This window comes from Ambystoma mexicanum, chromosome 1p (genome assembly GCF_040938575.1).
Source record: "Ambystoma mexicanum isolate Mex_15411 chromosome 1p, UKY_AmexF1_1, whole genome shotgun sequence".
NCBI lineage: Eukaryota > Metazoa > Chordata > Amphibia > Caudata > Ambystomatidae > Ambystoma > Ambystoma mexicanum.
The window spans coordinates 304,999,765-305,016,695 of record NC_090921.1 but is presented as its reverse complement, the minus strand read 5'-3'; the positions used below and the strand labels follow the sequence as shown (position 1 = coordinate 305,016,695).

The 16,931-nt window shown below is 44.8% G+C and overlaps 1 protein-coding gene across 1 annotated transcript in view; it reads left to right on the top strand.

Annotated features, from left to right (window-relative positions):
* The window catches only part of WDR18 (WD repeat domain 18), a 487,280-nt gene that overhangs the window by 351,159 nt on the left and 119,190 nt on the right, over positions 1-16,931 (top strand). Inside the window, exon 5 of the mRNA XM_069647517.1 lies at positions 12,030-12,173. Coding sequence (XP_069503618.1) covers positions 12,030-12,173 — 144 coding nt within the window. The remainder of the gene's footprint in view (positions 1-12,029; positions 12,174-16,931) is intronic.

The window sequence follows — 16,931 nt, the reverse complement described above, 5'->3', positions numbered from 1 at the left end:
CCCTAAAACAATATTTGCAAAGCAGCTACATGACGCTCAATGCCTACTTTCACTCAGCACTACTGCATTGACACTCATTTCAAGACGGATATACAAGTGGGACAAGCTGTTGTAAGACATGTCATGTAAGCTCATGAACCTTCTCACATCCCACCATCTTCCACTGCTCGCTAATCTATGCACAGCATGTGATCTAAGCAGATTCCACAAGCCTCAGAAGGGATACATTACTTACGTAATCATATTTCTGATGCTTGTATCTGCTGAGAGTCACATGCGACCCCCCCACCCCCCTTCCTCACCTCGGAGAGAAGGCGCATGGATGCTTATGAGCTTGTCTCATACATATCTTCTTCGATACAACTGTACTCGCGCTACTCCTCATGCTACCTCATGTCAGAAAAATACAACCTGAAGGCCCTCGATGCGTGAGGGATCATGGGTACAGTGGACGTCACACCAGGGATAGTATTACTGGCACGCCCTGCTGACGTCCCTTTTCGAGTTCGAAAACAACAACTGTAATACTTCCACTAGATGTCGGCCTATGCACAGCATGTGAATCTAAGCAGATACAAGCATCAGAAATATGATTATGGTGAGTAATGTATCATTCATGTATATATATATATCTATCTCTGAGGCTTGTGGATCTGCTTGGAATCACACGCTTTGCATAGACTGACATCTAGTCATTGATGCAGACTATTGCTTGCCTTTTCGAAATTCGAAAAGGGTCGTGTGACATGCAGTGTACCAAATGGTCCTCCATGCGTTGAGGTCCTGGGATTGTTTTTTTCCACCATCGTGGTCGGTCGCTCAATGTGGAGTACCTGGCTTACTAACCGTTACTGAATAATTATTAAATATACATTTATATCGTTTCCTGCTTATTTGCCATTGATCGACACTCGAAGAATCAAGCTGTACTATGCGATATTACCCTCAAGAATCGAATCAGCTCGCTGACCGTCTTCAAATTCCAACTCCTCGCTGTCTTCGGACTACACCAGGCTGTGGCCTGTACAGTAGAGAGTGGAGGGGAATTTACATCTTCCAGAATGTCTGTTCATAATCTCCCTCTTACACAGTTTGCCAGATTGGAAAAAATACACCTTTTAAATGTTGTCCTTCCTGTAATTGCAAATATCTTTGGATGAACACGCATAGCATGTGTTGCCACTGTCTTCCCGGGGATTACTCCGAATAGCGCTACTCTGCATTCAAGCTCTTTCGTTCTAAAACATTGAAAGACAGACACAACAGTGGGTGGCTTATGCCATGCAAGCCAAGGCTCTATCAGATAGCCCCCCTGGCGTATAGGAGATTGAGGGGAAGAGCAGGGCCGCTATGGCGCACAAAGTGATGCCAAAAACATAATGGGTTCAGCGGATTCCTGCAAGCCACTCCCCCACTCTGAAGGGCCTGCCATCGGCCCTGCTGTGGAGACCACACCCAGTGTCAAAGGCACACACAAACATAAGCATTGGGGGTGACAAACATCTTAAACACACAACCCCAAGCAACACCACCCCAAAACTGTCGCAACATGGGCACCCGGTACCTTGAGATACATCCAGTACTTCTAGCTCGGTGCGTCTCAAGTCCGCTGTGACCACGTCCAAACGTTTGTCGCAAGACTTAAAAAGTAAACCGACGAAGTGCAATCTCACTACTGCGCATAAAACATCAACTGTTACACTTTCAACGACGCCCGTTGCCATACAGGTGCCAAAATAAACGCCCGGACCGTCGAAACAGCCCAGTAGTGTAGATGCTCACGAATGGCCGTCGAAACTGTTAGATACTTTTTCAAAAGACACACTACACTTCCCCTTTGTCCCCCTTATTTGAAGTGTTGCATAGGGATACCATTCCTACCGATCCTGAGGCAATTGCTTTTCCATTAAAAGATGCACTTCGAAAAGGTGCATGGACAAAAGATCGTTTCGAAGTAACAATGGACAAAGTGTCTTATCTTGTATATTTGCATTACCCAATCAAACCGAAATACATTAGCATGGGTGAGGGAGAATTACCAGCTAAGTCGCCCAGACTAAATGGGGAACCTTTTTCACAATCTCCTAATATAATTCATATTGATGAAGATGACGGTGTTCATTGATGATCAGGGGACTTTATATAATGGGAAACTAAAGGAATGATACAATCACACTGCGCATGTTCAACAGTTTTTATGTAGGTAAGATCAGTAGATTGCTTGCAGCTGACACGAGTTTCGACCACAGGTGGTCTTCTGAGGCTGATTTTAACCAATGTGTGTATTTGATCATAACTTTTTTTCCAACAGAGATGACCAATCTAGTGTTTAATTTGTCGATTTATCAGCTCTCACCACAAGAAACTGCGGTTTTCACACCAGAAACAATGTAACACTGTACGCGTACATAGCACACCCACTGGATGTAACGCTAGCAGTGGATGCATTGGGAACCTTTCTTTTGAGCATTGATGAATCCAAATGGTACTCTTAGTAAATTATGGGGATACATGACATGATAGGTTATTTATAACGCGCTGAATACCCAGATATTTGCACGTATGTGGTAAATTCACTAGTAGCTTCTCGGACAATGGGATAGAGCAACTGTATATATGTGATTGGGAACCCCTTAGAAATTGACGAGGTAACTGAAAACCACATAATGGATAGTTTGCTCAGTTGAGCGTGGTATTCATTATTGCAAGTCGTTATTCGCTAATGGATTAGTGAAGGTTTGAGATGGGCGTCAATAAAGTGTGCTAATTGCTGCATGTGCTAATTGTCACATTCACAAAGGAAGATAGGTGTCACGATTGTGAGCATTGACTGTATCAGTCTGGTGTATCCCTCACCAAGAGGGCATGTTAGGCTGAGTCCAGCTTAATGAGCCCCAGTCTAGTGTTTCAAGTATAAATACAGTTGTTGTAGGCAGGCGCTGCTTGCTCGATAATACTGCGGCTTAAAAGTATTCATAAGGTAATGGTGTGCTACACCATATGAGCCAGACAGGTTGGGGTCCCAGGGTGGGGACTATATAACTGGGACTAACATCATGGCCCCCACTTTTTTTTTTTCTCTCACCCATGCCGCGTGCGGTTCTCTTATGTCCTTTGAAAACAGCAGGTTGGTATTCCGCAATTGCGGGGAGATATACATTCTTGAAAATAAATCTTCGCTGTAGCCATTGCAAATGACGCCCCAGAAGTGGTTTGAATATGCATCACATATTTCAGAATGTAGGTAATGCAAATTTGAAATACTGTGGATATGAATCCTTTCAGATTTGCAACTGCAGACTGGCAATAACCTTGAATTGTATTAGGTAAGTGGCCTGACACGGTTAGCATGAGTATCTTTATGTGAGGCTAAATAGCATGGTAATTGAAACCATCAATATTGTCCAACAAGAGCTCTAGGTTAATTCGTATTATGTTTTGGTCATGTAATTTTAGTACCTATACAACACAAGTGGACGTGACGAGACGATTTAAGGTACGCATCTATTTAATTTTTCCATCCAGACTGAGATTTTTACTTATGGGTTTTGATTAGTGAGCTTTGGATGTTCAAACCAATAAGGGTTATAATTGAATGTTATGGTGTGACCCAACCTGTAAAACGTGCAAAATTTTAAATGTGATTCAGCATGTACACTCACAAATTGTTTGACATGGCAAAGTAATTGTGATTTTCCTCTGTCCCCTTTTGTTCCCCAACCCCCTCCTTCCTTTTTGTGTTTTTTATACCGTATATGTGATACGTATCCTTTTTGCATCAGCAATGCAGTGATTTTTAACATGCATAGTCATGATGTATGATTTTGTTGAATAATTTTGGTTGTGTTGTACTATTTATTTGTGATTGATAATGCACACTCCTGTTGCGCATTGGGCCTATGGTTGTTAACTTGAATTTGTTTTCCATCATTCAATATACACATATCATGTGACTTTTGTTTCAAATGTGACAATAATTGTATGATGAAATACACACATTGGTTAATATCAGCCTCAGAAGACGATCTGTGGTCGAAACGCGTGTCGGCTGTAACCAATCGACTGATCTTACCTACATAACAACTGTTAGTGAACATGTCCAGTGTTATTGTATAATTTCTTTAGTTTCCCAACTGGTGGAGTTCCTGGGCAGGGGACCTACGTCCAGACGCAGTCACCCGCTGCAGCCTCACTACCAACCACTAAATGTTTTGTTCTTGATTAGTTTGTATTTGACTATTCACTGGACAAGGGCTGTGGTTCCCAGTCTCTTTCTGCCTTGGTTGTCCTTAGCCTTTATATGATAATCCTGATGACAACGCCAATAATTACCTGTTACCATCACCTGATGTTGAACAAGTTGCTAATTCCCCTATAGACGACCAGATCCTCTAATGATTTACTTGAAGCTGCAGAATGTTTTTAAATACAAGCTAGTGAGTCTGTAGAGGATGCAGATGTTGCTGATGACCTTCTTAATGAAACTGTCTGTGGGACTGTTTATTCCTTTGTTGCAGTCCATATCCGAACGCGTAAAACCTTCTTTAGTAACCCCCTCACTTATAAGAGCAGTAAATCCATTTATTGAGAGAACTTTCAAACCTGCTCTTACTGACCCTTTGTATGTAAGGGGCCACCTCAAACCTGATTCCCTGATGGTGGTAACCATGCAGAAAAGTGCAGGACTATCACTAGCATCAGCTGAAGCGCCTCCTGATAAGGAAAGCAAGAAGCTCTATGCGCTAGGTAAAAAGGTCTCAACTTCTGTGGTGTACTAGGTCAGAATTGCTAATGATACAACTCAATTAGCAAGCTATAGTAGTGCACAATGGGATATTATCCAGAAATTTTCCGCGCTCAGATTCTAAAAACCTTGTCAGGAGGCAAACAAGTTGCTAACAACATTTTAGAAATACGCGAGACAATGCGGAAACCGCAGGAAGGATAGTGGCACAATGCACACTGCTCAAACGACACTCTTGACTTTGTTATTCTGACTTCAAGCTGGAAACTCAAGCTACTCTCATTAACATGCCCATAGAGAGCAATGTATTATTTGGGAAAGCAGTGGATGATGCGCTTGAAAATGCCCAAAAAGAGCCTTAGACTTTAGAAACATTAGGGCAAAATTCAAATAATCCTTATGTTCAACGTGGGTTTTTTAACACTTGCAATTCCTTTCAAGGTCAAGGCCATCTACGAGCTTCCCAGTCTGGTTACAGTCTGGGATATAGGATCTGCATCTTCCCCATGGTATTCCTCAGAATAACAATCCACCCATTTTCAATCTACCATTCAAAGGGGTTCTAAGCAAGGAAGAGGTTGTTGGAGTGCCGCCACAAGAGGCTCTGCACCCCCTACAAAATGACCCCCCCCCCCCTTTAGGTTTCCTCCCATATTTTAGTGTTAGGGGGGGGTCGCATTTCTCAATTCACCCACGCATGTGAAGGGAACCCTTGGGTGCTGTCAACTGTGTCCAAAGGCTACTCTATCAGGTAGAACCTTGCTATCATCTGCCAAGACACAGGAAAATGTCGCTTGAGCATCAGTAAATTCTAAAAGCCGAAATCTACAAAAATTAGTCATAGAGCTGGTCTCTATGCAAGATGTAAACAAGGGCATTCATTCAATATACTTCCTTGTGCCCAGAAATTACTGAACTATGCACCCTGTGTTTTAGACCTGCACATCTGTCATACCGCAAACATTTTCAGATGACAACCCTCGAAGAGGTAATCCCACTCCTAAAAAAGGTGGATTACATGGGAACATTGGACATGAAAGATGCATTCTTATTTCAATGTTGCCAGGGCACCGAAAGTACTTGTGCTTCAAGATAGGGGGCACTCACTACCAATTCAAAGTGCTTCCCTCCGGAATAGCCTCAGTGCCAAGGGTGTTCACCAAGGTACTAGCAGTAGTGGCAGCACACTGGTAATCCATCCCAGTGTACCCTTATCTAGACGACTCGCTCATAACAGAAGATACAGCAGAAATGGGTCAGCAGCACACTCTGGCCACAATCAACCTTTTATTTCAGATGGGGTTCTTAATCAAAGGGAACAAATAGTCTTGTCCTTAGTCAGGTAAAATAATTCCTGGGAACACTAGTTCGGACATAAAGACGATGTAGTCTTTCCTTCGAACAAGAGTCCAAAACATGCTGTTTCAAATACCTCATCATGTGGCCGGTCGTCCAATAGCCATGCGAAAGGCAATGCGCCTTCTTTGGATGCTGGCTTCATGCATCTTTCTTGTGCCATGCGCACGGATGCCCATGCGTCCAATGCAAGAGTGGTTAGCAAAATAATGGTCTTAAGCAGTCGGTCACTAGTACGATCTAGTGGTCATTTGGCAATCTCTAGTTCAAGCACTGCAGTGGTGGTCAAGGGAAAACATGCTAAAAGGAAAACCCTTTCTCAACCCTGCAGTACAGGCCACTCTAACAGACTCATCACCTTCAGGGTAGGGTGCACATCATCTCCATCAAACTGTGCATGGCATGTGGGCACAATCAATGTAAAAGAAGCATATCAAATTACTGGCAGCTTTTCAATGTCTTTTAGTGAGGAAAACCGTTCTTGTCCCCACAGACTGCACTACTGCCATGTTTTGCATAAACAAACAATGCGGGACACACTCCCAAAAGATTTGGAATTGGTCTCTTAACCAAACCCTTTTCCACCTATAACAACATATATTCGGGGGAACACCACTGTCTAGCAGACAGGTTGAGCAGAAACATAGAGCTTCCCTCAGAGCACGAGTGGCAGTTACAGAAAGACATTTTATGCAACATTTTCAAAGCATAAGGGCAACCAAATGCAGATCTCTTCGCAACACAAGAAAACACACAATGCCACGATTACGTATCCAGCATTCCCCAGACAGGGTCAAAGGGCAACGCACTGTGGATCATTTGGTCTGGGAGATTTGCGTATGCTTTTCCCACCAACACCACTGCTCAACAAGATCATCCACAAAAAGCAAGAGGAGAATCTCACAGTGATCCTAATAGCTCCAAAGTGGGTCCGCCATACTTGGTTCTCTAACCTGCTCAAAATGTCACTTTGCCAGTCAAACTACTGAGCCCTTGCAACATGTTATCCCAGCATCAGGTGCCATTACTCAATCTGTGTCCTCAAAAACTGAACTTAGCAGCTTGGCTCCTGAAGTCAGAGTTTGGTCACTTAAACTTAACTCAACGAAGCATGGACATCTTTGTCTTGTGGTGCACGGTCAACCCAATTGACTGTTAACCTTCTAATATCGTACACCATCTACTGTATTTGTTAGACCCACGATTAGTCCTTAATTCTCTTAAAATCCACCTAGCACCACTCTTAGCATATTCCACCTCACAAAGTAAAGTTTCTTGGTTGAAGTTTCACATGGTTAAAGCTTTCATGGAAGGGGTCAAAAGGTTATATCCCCCAATTTCTACTCCACTCCCAGGGTGGCACTTAATTGTCATTCTTACCAAGCGTATGGGTCCCCTTTTCGAACCTATGCATAAAGCTAGTCTTAAACATTTTACCTTCAATACTGCTTTTCTTATAGCCATCACCTCAATAAGTCGGAGAACAGCATGCTGTCTCAGTTCAAGACCCACTTGTAACCATTCAACAAGGTAGTGTTCAGAACACATCCATGTTTTTTATTCTCTAAAATGTGTTTCTAAATTTCATTTTCATCTATAGATCTTCCAGCATTCTTTCGGAACCCACAAAATGCAGCAGAAGCCTCCATTCACTTAATGTTAGGAGAGCAGTGATGTACTACCTAGACAAACCCAAACCAATAAGGAAACAATTTCAATTCTTTGTTTCCTTAGCTGCTGGTATAGAAGGGGAACATGTCTCTGAATCAGCTCTGTCCAGATCGCTTGTACATTGCATTCAACTCTGCTATTCTCGGTCTAAGAAAACGTTACTATTCATGCCTACAGCACACTCATCTCGAGATGCTGGGGCTACTCTAGCATTCATTGAAAATGTATCCTTGGATGCAATTTGCAAAGCAGCCACATGTAGTTCCAGTCACACGTTCACGCAGCACTCCCGTGTCAATACTCATATGAGAGCAGATTACCAAGCAGATTACCAAGTGTGTCAAGCGGTGTAGAGGCATCTTTTTGTGTCTGCTAGGCAAGGTTTGAATGCAGTACCCTCTGGGAACACTACAAACAACTATGACTACAGGTATAGGCAACCCAACCTTTAGTATAAGCTTGTACTACACAGTTTGGTAGCGTGTTGAGCAGCCAGGCTTATCTCAAGAGGGCAAATGTGAGCTGTAATGGAGTTACACAAAGATTCACAGTTGCAGGTAAACCAACTCTTACACTCAAGGTTTCTTGCATAAACAATTATTAATTTATCCGTCAGTTATAAAGCCTTCTTTATATACTTATACTTCAGGTAAGTAAATGAAAAAGTCTTTGCACAGGTTCTTAGGAGTATTTGATGAAAAGAATAATCAAATGTGGGGCCACAAGCTGATTAGACTTGTAAAAGTTACAAGCACTTCTACAGTAAGAGGTAAGTTCTCTTAGACTTATTTAACAGTACCTTGGTAAAGAAGGAAAGATGCAGCTGATGTCTTCTGTTCCTGGGCAGCTGTGCAGATCTCACTATTCCTGGGCCTCAGTCGTGGGGACAAGAGGGAGGACGTCTGGGGACTCCTGCACTAGGACTGTCAAAACTGGCAACCAGCAAACTTCACTTTCAGTGGCTGTTTCGCGTTTCAGCTCGTTGTGGTACAGCAAATAGCAATAAGCACAGTTTCTGGCTGTCAAGGTGGACTGCCCTTGCTTCTGGGGTCTCACAATCTACTGATGGGGCTCAGGCTTGGTCTGTCCTGCTTCGTGGGAGTCCGGAGGATCTTCCAAAAGCTTTAGGCCAGCTTAAATGTAACACACACAATCTAGTGTCCCTCTCCCTAGCCATACGGTTTCCTGCAGCAACTCTGAGGAAATTCAACCAGCTCCGAGATGGGGCGTCCAGGTGGCTTACTTTGGAGTTGATTGTTCCCACCAACTCAAAGGGAGAAGTCGTCCTTGCAGGGGATTCTCTGTCGATGCGAACTTGGCAAGTAGGCACTGCAGCAGGGCTTCACTGGGCAAACCTAGGAGTTGCAGCAGGCGTCCTCTTCAAGCTCTCTTCGTTTCCTTCGTCCAGTGGTCGACTCTGCCGACTCTGCCTTCCAAGCCAAAAGACTTGCCTTTTATTCAGTTCTCTCCCATTCATTCCAGCCTAGCTGTCACTCACCCAGCAGGGTGGCTGTCCTTGCCGGACAGTCAGCCAGCCAATCACCACAGAGTGCGTTTGGATCTCCTAGGAGACTAAGCACAGGAAGTTTTGGGCACCTTCCTCACTTCCTGCCTACCCCAGACACTCGGGCGCCAGAGGAGGGTTTCTCTCAGCAACTCTGCCAAAGACGAAATGAGCAAAGAGACCAAACCTGGTTTGGTGTGCAGAAAAACTCTCTAGAAGGACCTTCCCCACAAAGACCTGGTGAAAAAAGACCGGGCACCATTTTAGCAAAGATGGCTGTATGCCATTTTGAAAAAGATGGCTCCCGCAGTTACTTTACCGGACAGTCATCCAGCCAATCCCCAGAGTGCATTTGGGTCTCCTAGGAGACTAAGCACAGGGAGTTTCGGACACCTCCTTTACTCCTGCCTACCCCCACACACTCTGGAGCCAGAGGCGGGTTTCACTCAGAAACCCTGCCTAAGGCGAAATGAACAAAGAGACCAAACCTGGTTTGGCCCGCAGAGAAAATCTCTAGAAGCACCTTTCCACAAAGACATGGTAAAAAAAAGAAGACTGGGGACCAATTTGTTAAAGATGGCTCTGCGACATTTTGAAAAAGATGGCTCCAGTGGTTGCTTTACCGGAAGCTGCGAACAGCCGCTGTAAATGCAAACCAAGGTAGTTCAAAATGAAACCACTGCCACCAGCCAATCAATTGATGAAAGGGTAACATATATCCTTCATAAGAAGTTGGACAAAGGGGATACTAAGTAACCCCTCCAGCAATCTATTGTAAGATAGTGTGTGCTGGGTCTAGAAAGTTACAATGCTAAGGGAAGTCAATTTCACTTTACTGTTCTGGGAAACGGTAGTTGATCCCAGAGAAGGTTTTTAAAAATTGGGAAATCTGGAAGACTTCCCTGTGGCACTGCAATGAAGGTGCTTTGTGACACAATTGTAAAAGATGCCTATGGAGTTAGTTAGACTCCATAACCAAAAGAAACAAACACAGAAAACACATTGAATTGAAAAGTTCAAAGTCCCAAGGTTTAGCAAAAGAGCTTGAGGGCTCTTAGGTGGGAGGAATTGGCACATTTTTGAGAATTCTCCCTAACACTGTTCCTTCTCACAATCCACCTCCATCTCCAGGTACTGTTAGCATGTGATTCTAAGCAAATTCACAAGCCAAAGAAGGCAAATATTATATACCTGTAATTGTCTTTCTGATGCTTGCCTCTGCTTAGGTGAGCCAACCCTTCTTCCCCTCTTGGCGTTAAAGGTACATGGACAAATTGCACCTTTCTTCACCTTCCTGTATTCACACATAAACGTCATGCTCCCTCATGTCAGAAACTAAACTATCTGAGGACCTTGATGCATGAATGACCATGTGTACAGTGCAGGTCACACCAGGGATAGTATTACAGACACGCCCTGTCGACGTCCCTCTTCGAATGCAATACTCCCCAACAACCACTAGATGTCAGCTTATGCAAAGCATGCAAATCTAAGCAGATCCAGGCATTAGAAAGACTATTACAGGTATATTTGAGATTATATATATTTCCAGCTCCACCAATGAAGGCCAGTCTAGCATCACACTCCTGTTTAGTATACCCTCGATGCCCAGTAAAAAATGCCATTCTGCAGGAATAAAGCAAAACCAGTGTAGCAATGTAGGTCCATCTAGCCTCTTAACAATTATGTTTGCTTTAACCATGATACCCAGTAAACCATGCCATGCCAGTTCCACAGTGTGAAAATAGAACCAGACTGGTTGTGGCAACCTAGGCCAGCCTATCCACATAACTCGTATCGACCAGCAATAAATGCCATGACAGAGGCATGAAACCAGCTACAAAGCAGCGTAGTTCTGTTTAGCCTTGTGACGACCCTTATCATGGAAGACAAAGTGTTCCTATGTGGCTAGACTGGACTGCAGCCAGTGTAATTACTCTTTATGCCTCTGGCATTACTTTTTTTACTGGCCATCATGGTAAATAATACACCTGGTAACATGTTTGCTACAACATCGATGCCCAGTAAAAAAATGCACCGCCGCCCCACACACCTAAATCAGAGGCCAGCTCCCTGCGCTGGTGAGCAGGCCTCTAATTTCAGGGTGCACGGGAGTGGAGTGACGAAGTGCATTTTTCTCGCCATCAACCACACGAGTTAATTCAGCATTCATACACGTTTACTTGCTCACCATGCACATTAACAGCATTAATGGATCTTTCACTCACACACCCATAACATACACTTGCACAACGTGCACTTTCATTCATACTCCTTCCTACACACGCAGTCACACACATTCATATTTTGCAGCCCCGGTCCAGAAGCCACTCCACCACTGTCTGAACCGGATCCCCCGACTTCTCCATGGCTCCCGCGCAACAAGAACAAGTACCAGGACGCTGGAAAAGCTTCCTGGTTTCTGCACCCGCTGGTATACACACTGTCCGCTCTGAATGTGCAGAGAGGTTTAGGTATGCTCCCTCGCACATTCAGCAACTCGTGCGGATGGGTGGGTCAGTTCCCCTGCTGCCGAACATGGAGGAACCGTCACGGTTTTCTATGGCTCTCTCTCTCACTGTTTAGTTATATTAATGTATTTCTGTTCCTGTCGTTGCCTCTGTTTCTATGCCTGCCTCTTTCGGCCTTGTTTCTGCACCTGACTATTTTTCGTTTTTTGTTCTTGTCTTTCAACTCTTTGACGTGACCCCTCCCTTTACTAGGAGTAATTTTCCAATCTCCCTCCCCCTACAGTTCTGGTCTATCGCCTCCGGGGACCTCTTGATGTCCATCTTGTTTGACGTGAGGATCATGGCAGTGTCCCTTGACGCCACAGAGTACCACATGTTTTGCGGCGGGAGCGACGGATCCGTATTCCAAGTCGACCTCTGTGCGCGGGTAAGTCGTTGGGGGACTGGTGTGATTTCTGTGCATTGTGTAACAGGGCCTGGGAGTGCACCGTTGGGGCCTTGCTCGGGCTGTGCACGTGGCTTGTGCCCAGGCAGTATAGGCAGATCTAACAAGCTGTGACACCCATGGAAGGACAGGGTCCCGTGTGCTGCAGGGCTCGTGTCCAGTTGATATTGCTCTTTATTTGTCATGCAGGTCTGAGCGGCACAGCATTGAAGGGTCACCCATGGCTGTCCTCTCGCGTAGTACCCCTTCATAAAGGAACCGTTCAGAAGAGGACTAATTCCGGATTCATGCAGTCCGCATTAATGAAATCTATCATCTTTTCTCTTCTGTCATGTTCTCCAGAAGCGCTTCTCTACATGATTGCAGCGTCTGAAGTTTTCCATTCAACTGGCAACACCATCTCCCACAATGAATTTCTCCATAAGCCAGAACACAAAGGAACCAATGTGAATAAAAGTGCTCTTTGGGTTGCAATGGGCTGGGGAGTGTAGAATGAGTCTCTTCAAAAAGTTTCAATTTAGCATTAAATGAGAAATGCGTGATTAGCAGCTAAACCTTTTCTGGAGATTCCCCCTCCCATCTACACCCCTAACCGCAGTCCTTCTCAAACGGTTTTGTATCAACTCCTGACCTCTATGGATGATATTGCTGTTTTGGTGTGACTGGGTACTGAAAAGGAGTAAGAGCATGTCTTGGTTGTGTGGTAGCATGATAAAGTATTTGTGCTGGTGTTGCTCACTGTTTGAGGTGCCGCCGTGGCATGGCTAGGCTCTGGTACCACTGGGCGATGTTCCGTATCTTTACTACTGATTCCTTACTGTGAACTAGGCTTACTAGGGCTGATGGGAGTTATGGAAAGCCAAGGTATACACTGCTGCAGTGGAGATGCGGGCATTTTGGCTCCAGACGTGTAATTAGGATGCACTTGAAAAGCTAAGTCCTATGACCCAACAAAGTAGAACGACTGGTTGTGTTGACAGTGCATCATTGAAACATCTACTCGATGGTACCTCAGGCTCGGTTACTATGCTCAGTTGCTGTCATTTTTTTTCTTTAAGTAGCATGTTAATGCCTAAGTAGGGCAGTGGTACCTGTAGGCCTCTGCTTTACTATGGACCCACATCATCCGACAAGTGGGTCGAAGTGGTTTCTGCATCTCTCTCTGTGCCTTATTTTTTAAAACATGGCAAAGTTGTATGGTTTGAAGCTGGCTCTCTTATTGTCACATTTCAATTTTGTTGCATTGTGGCACTGGTTGAAACCAGAATCGCACCGCTGGAATAATGGTCTGTGACTGTATATCCACACAGTAGGCCGCTCACTGTCTTGTTAATGAAAACTTGAGGTTTTGCCTGCAAAAAACTGCCATGCACATTAAGAAAAAAAGAAAAACATGGGTCCCGGGACCCAAAAACCAAAGGGTTCTCAAAATGCAAGAGGGCTTCCTACAATCAATGTTTGCAGATTGCTGCTTAAGCAGCAGCCGCGCTTTAGTGTTGCTACTGTGTGTTTGCTTTCAGTATGTTTTTTTTTTTTTGGTTCTGTGCGGGTGAGTTTAGTAAAGCAGTATCCTGGCTGTTTGGTGGTGTGTACCTGGTGTGGTGGATATAATGATGCTTATTTCACAGTCGGGCTGGATGTACTGTAACAACAGCATGTCTGGCTTCTTTAAAATCCTGACATCGTGTGATGCTTTCTTTGCAGCAGCGTAGTTGGGTGTTGGTGCAGTAGAGGGTAGGGTTGTTTGGCTAGGTGTAGTGCACCCTGTGCTTAAACTTGAGAGGGTGGTTTATTCAGAGTAAGCTCCGATTATGTAGCAAAGCAACCATTGATATGACCGTAGCCTGTCAACTCCCAACCAAAACCCCCCCACCCACCCCCAATAAGCAGCTCGTCTTTGGCTTTCTGTCATTGGGCCTCTACCAGCATGGGGCACCTGGCTTGTGCAGTGACACTGGTGCGTCCGCATTGTGGTTGTGATGGTGGTGTCCTGCGACTGCATGACCAGCCTCTTCCCCCCCTATGCAGAATGTATTGGCTGGCTGGAAGTAGCCCTATCAGCAGAACTCTCTTCACAATGTTAAGTTACTTGCGCGGCTGCTCTTCTTGGCAGAGGTAGGAAAATCTCACTTAAGAGCGTTTGAAAGATTCATAGCTGACGCGTGGACCCTGGCAGCTCACAAGGGCTCTGCGGCATTGTGCTTCAGAATACGCTTGAATTCTTTTTTTCTTTTTATTTAAACTGCATCTCTAGTGTCAAATCGTCTATAAATCCAAACCTTGGCAGACCTCCTATATTCTATACATATATGTGCAGATAGCTCCCCTTATCTGCTCCTGCCTTTTCTCTCCTGTTCCTGTGTCTACATGCTCTTGCTTCAAACATAAACCAAAGTGGTTCTCTTATCCACTGGATCCCTACTCTTTTTTTTTTTCCTTTCCAGGCTCCTGCTTGCTTGCTTGATCCCAGCATTAGACTTCTCCGGGTTCTGCCTCTTCCTCTCCAACAGGCTCATCTTTGGTCCAGACTGTCTTTTCACGGGGAGGAGGGATGGGGCCTGTGTCCATGACTAACTCAGGTTTTCGTGCCTTTTGAATTATCCACTCGATTTCACCCTTCTCACCCCCATACTACAACCATTGCTGCGTATTCCATTATTTGCGTAGCTGCCCTCTCCCTTCTCAGCTTGCTCCTTTGTTATGATTGTTTTCTATATACTGCGCTGCAAAATGTTATGCAATTCTGTTATGTTAAAATGCGCTTTTCCCATACATTGTCATGTTAAAGGTTCTTACTTGTTGCCACCTGCGTTGTTTCTTGGTGCTCTGGCGGATCTGTAAAGCAAGGGGGCCGGGAGGTAAGTTAGGACTGAGGGGGGGGGCGGACAAGAGGAAGAGAGCCGTGATGTGAGGTTTGGTTGACTCCGTTCACTGAGCGTTGGTATGTTTTTCAGTTGGTAGCCGCCATGTGCTGTTGGGCGCGGCTATTTGTGGTTTGTTTCATTGTTGTGGTGTAGTGTGTGCGGTTTGTTGTGCTGTAGAGGTATGATTGTGCTTAGTTCAGAGTTTGAGAGATGTATGCCGAAGGGTGAGTTTATTCATTTTTTTTAGTAGGATTGGTTAGTGGCAGTACCCTATCCTTACCCTTCTGTGTTGATTGACTGTGGCCCATATCCCTTCCCCCGTCGTACATTCTGGTGAGCTACCATTACGCACTCCTATGTTGTGTACAGAAGTGAGGGTCCTCAATAGGGTTATTCAGTGGCAGATTTCCTACTCCCAGTGTTCAGACTAGGTGCTGCCCATATCCCTTCCCCTTTAGTATAAATTGATGTACATCAATTGCCACCCCCACTGGTTCCTCCAGGGGAGGGATGTGTGCCCTGTGGTCTATCAGTTCCGAGATTAGGACACCTATTGCTCCCAGGCCTTTATCAGTTGCCCAAATAAGTCAGACCCATCACTCTTCCCGATTTCCCGCTAGATCCTATATAGGAAAGGGTACACCTAGGTCTCCCTCCCATGCCTCTCCTCTTCTTCCCTGCACTTCACTCCGGTCAGGCCTACTCCCCTGCCTTCTCAGTTGTGTTCATTTCATGGTACGTGGGGTGGGGGGGTGTTCATTCGTTTTCGTCCTGTTTTGAGTTGAACTACCAGGTTTTTAGAAGTTTTCTGAATTTTAGATGAACCTTCATAGTTCGTATTTCTCTGTGGAGGGAGTGCCAAAGTTTTACAGCTAAGCAAGAGAATGCTGATCCACCAAGATGTTTCCTCATGTACGTTTTGGGTTCTAGGGGGGATGTCGTTGCTGGATCTGAGTGTTCTAGTCGGCTGGTAAATGTTGATTTTCTTTTGTATGAATCCTGCTCCTAGCCCGTGGATTGCTCTGTTATGCACATTGTTTTGAAGGGGATTCATTTTTTGACTGGGAGCCAATGTAGCATCCTTAGCGCTGGAGTGATGTGGTCACTTCGTGAGTGTTTGACGAGAAGTCTGGCAGCTGCGTTATGTATACGTTGCAGTTTCTTCAGTAGATAGTCCGTCATTTCGAGGTATAGGCTGTTGGTGTAGTCTATCTTGGTGATGAGGGAGTTGATTGCCAGCATTTTGTGCATGAAGGCGAAGAATGGTATAACCGTTTTGATTGTGTGTAGATGGAAGAAGCATTTCTTAATTGCTGTCTACTTGAAGTTATTTGTCCATTAGGATTCCAAGGTTTTTGACTGCTTTGGATGGTGTGACTGCTGTTCCCAGCTCTGTGGGCCATGGGATGTACTATTTGTTTCGTTGGTTGTTGGATGTAATTATGATTTCTGTCCTGGGGTTGATGTTGGGTTTGTTAGTGTTCATCCATTGGTAGAGTTGTTTGAGACAGTCTATTAGCGTTGGGTTCTCCTTGTTAATCGCTTATTTTGTAGATGTGGGTATCATTGCGTATTTGTAGCAAGTGAAGCCGTGTTGTTGAGGTTGATTAGTAGCATCCTATAGATGTTGAAGAGGAGCAGGAATAACGAGGATACTTGTGGTACTCCGCAGGTGGTGTCCAGCAGTGCAGATTTTAACTGTTTTATCCGTACTGTTTCTGTTCATCCAGAGCAGCGCTGTGTCAGTGATCCTAATTCTTCCAGTCTCTTGATGAGGATGTTATGGCAGACTGTTTCAAATGCTGCGGAGAGGTCGAGTAGTGTCGGTGCCGAGTTTGTGTTGGAGTTTGTTTTTAGGTCGTCCCATATCGAGAGA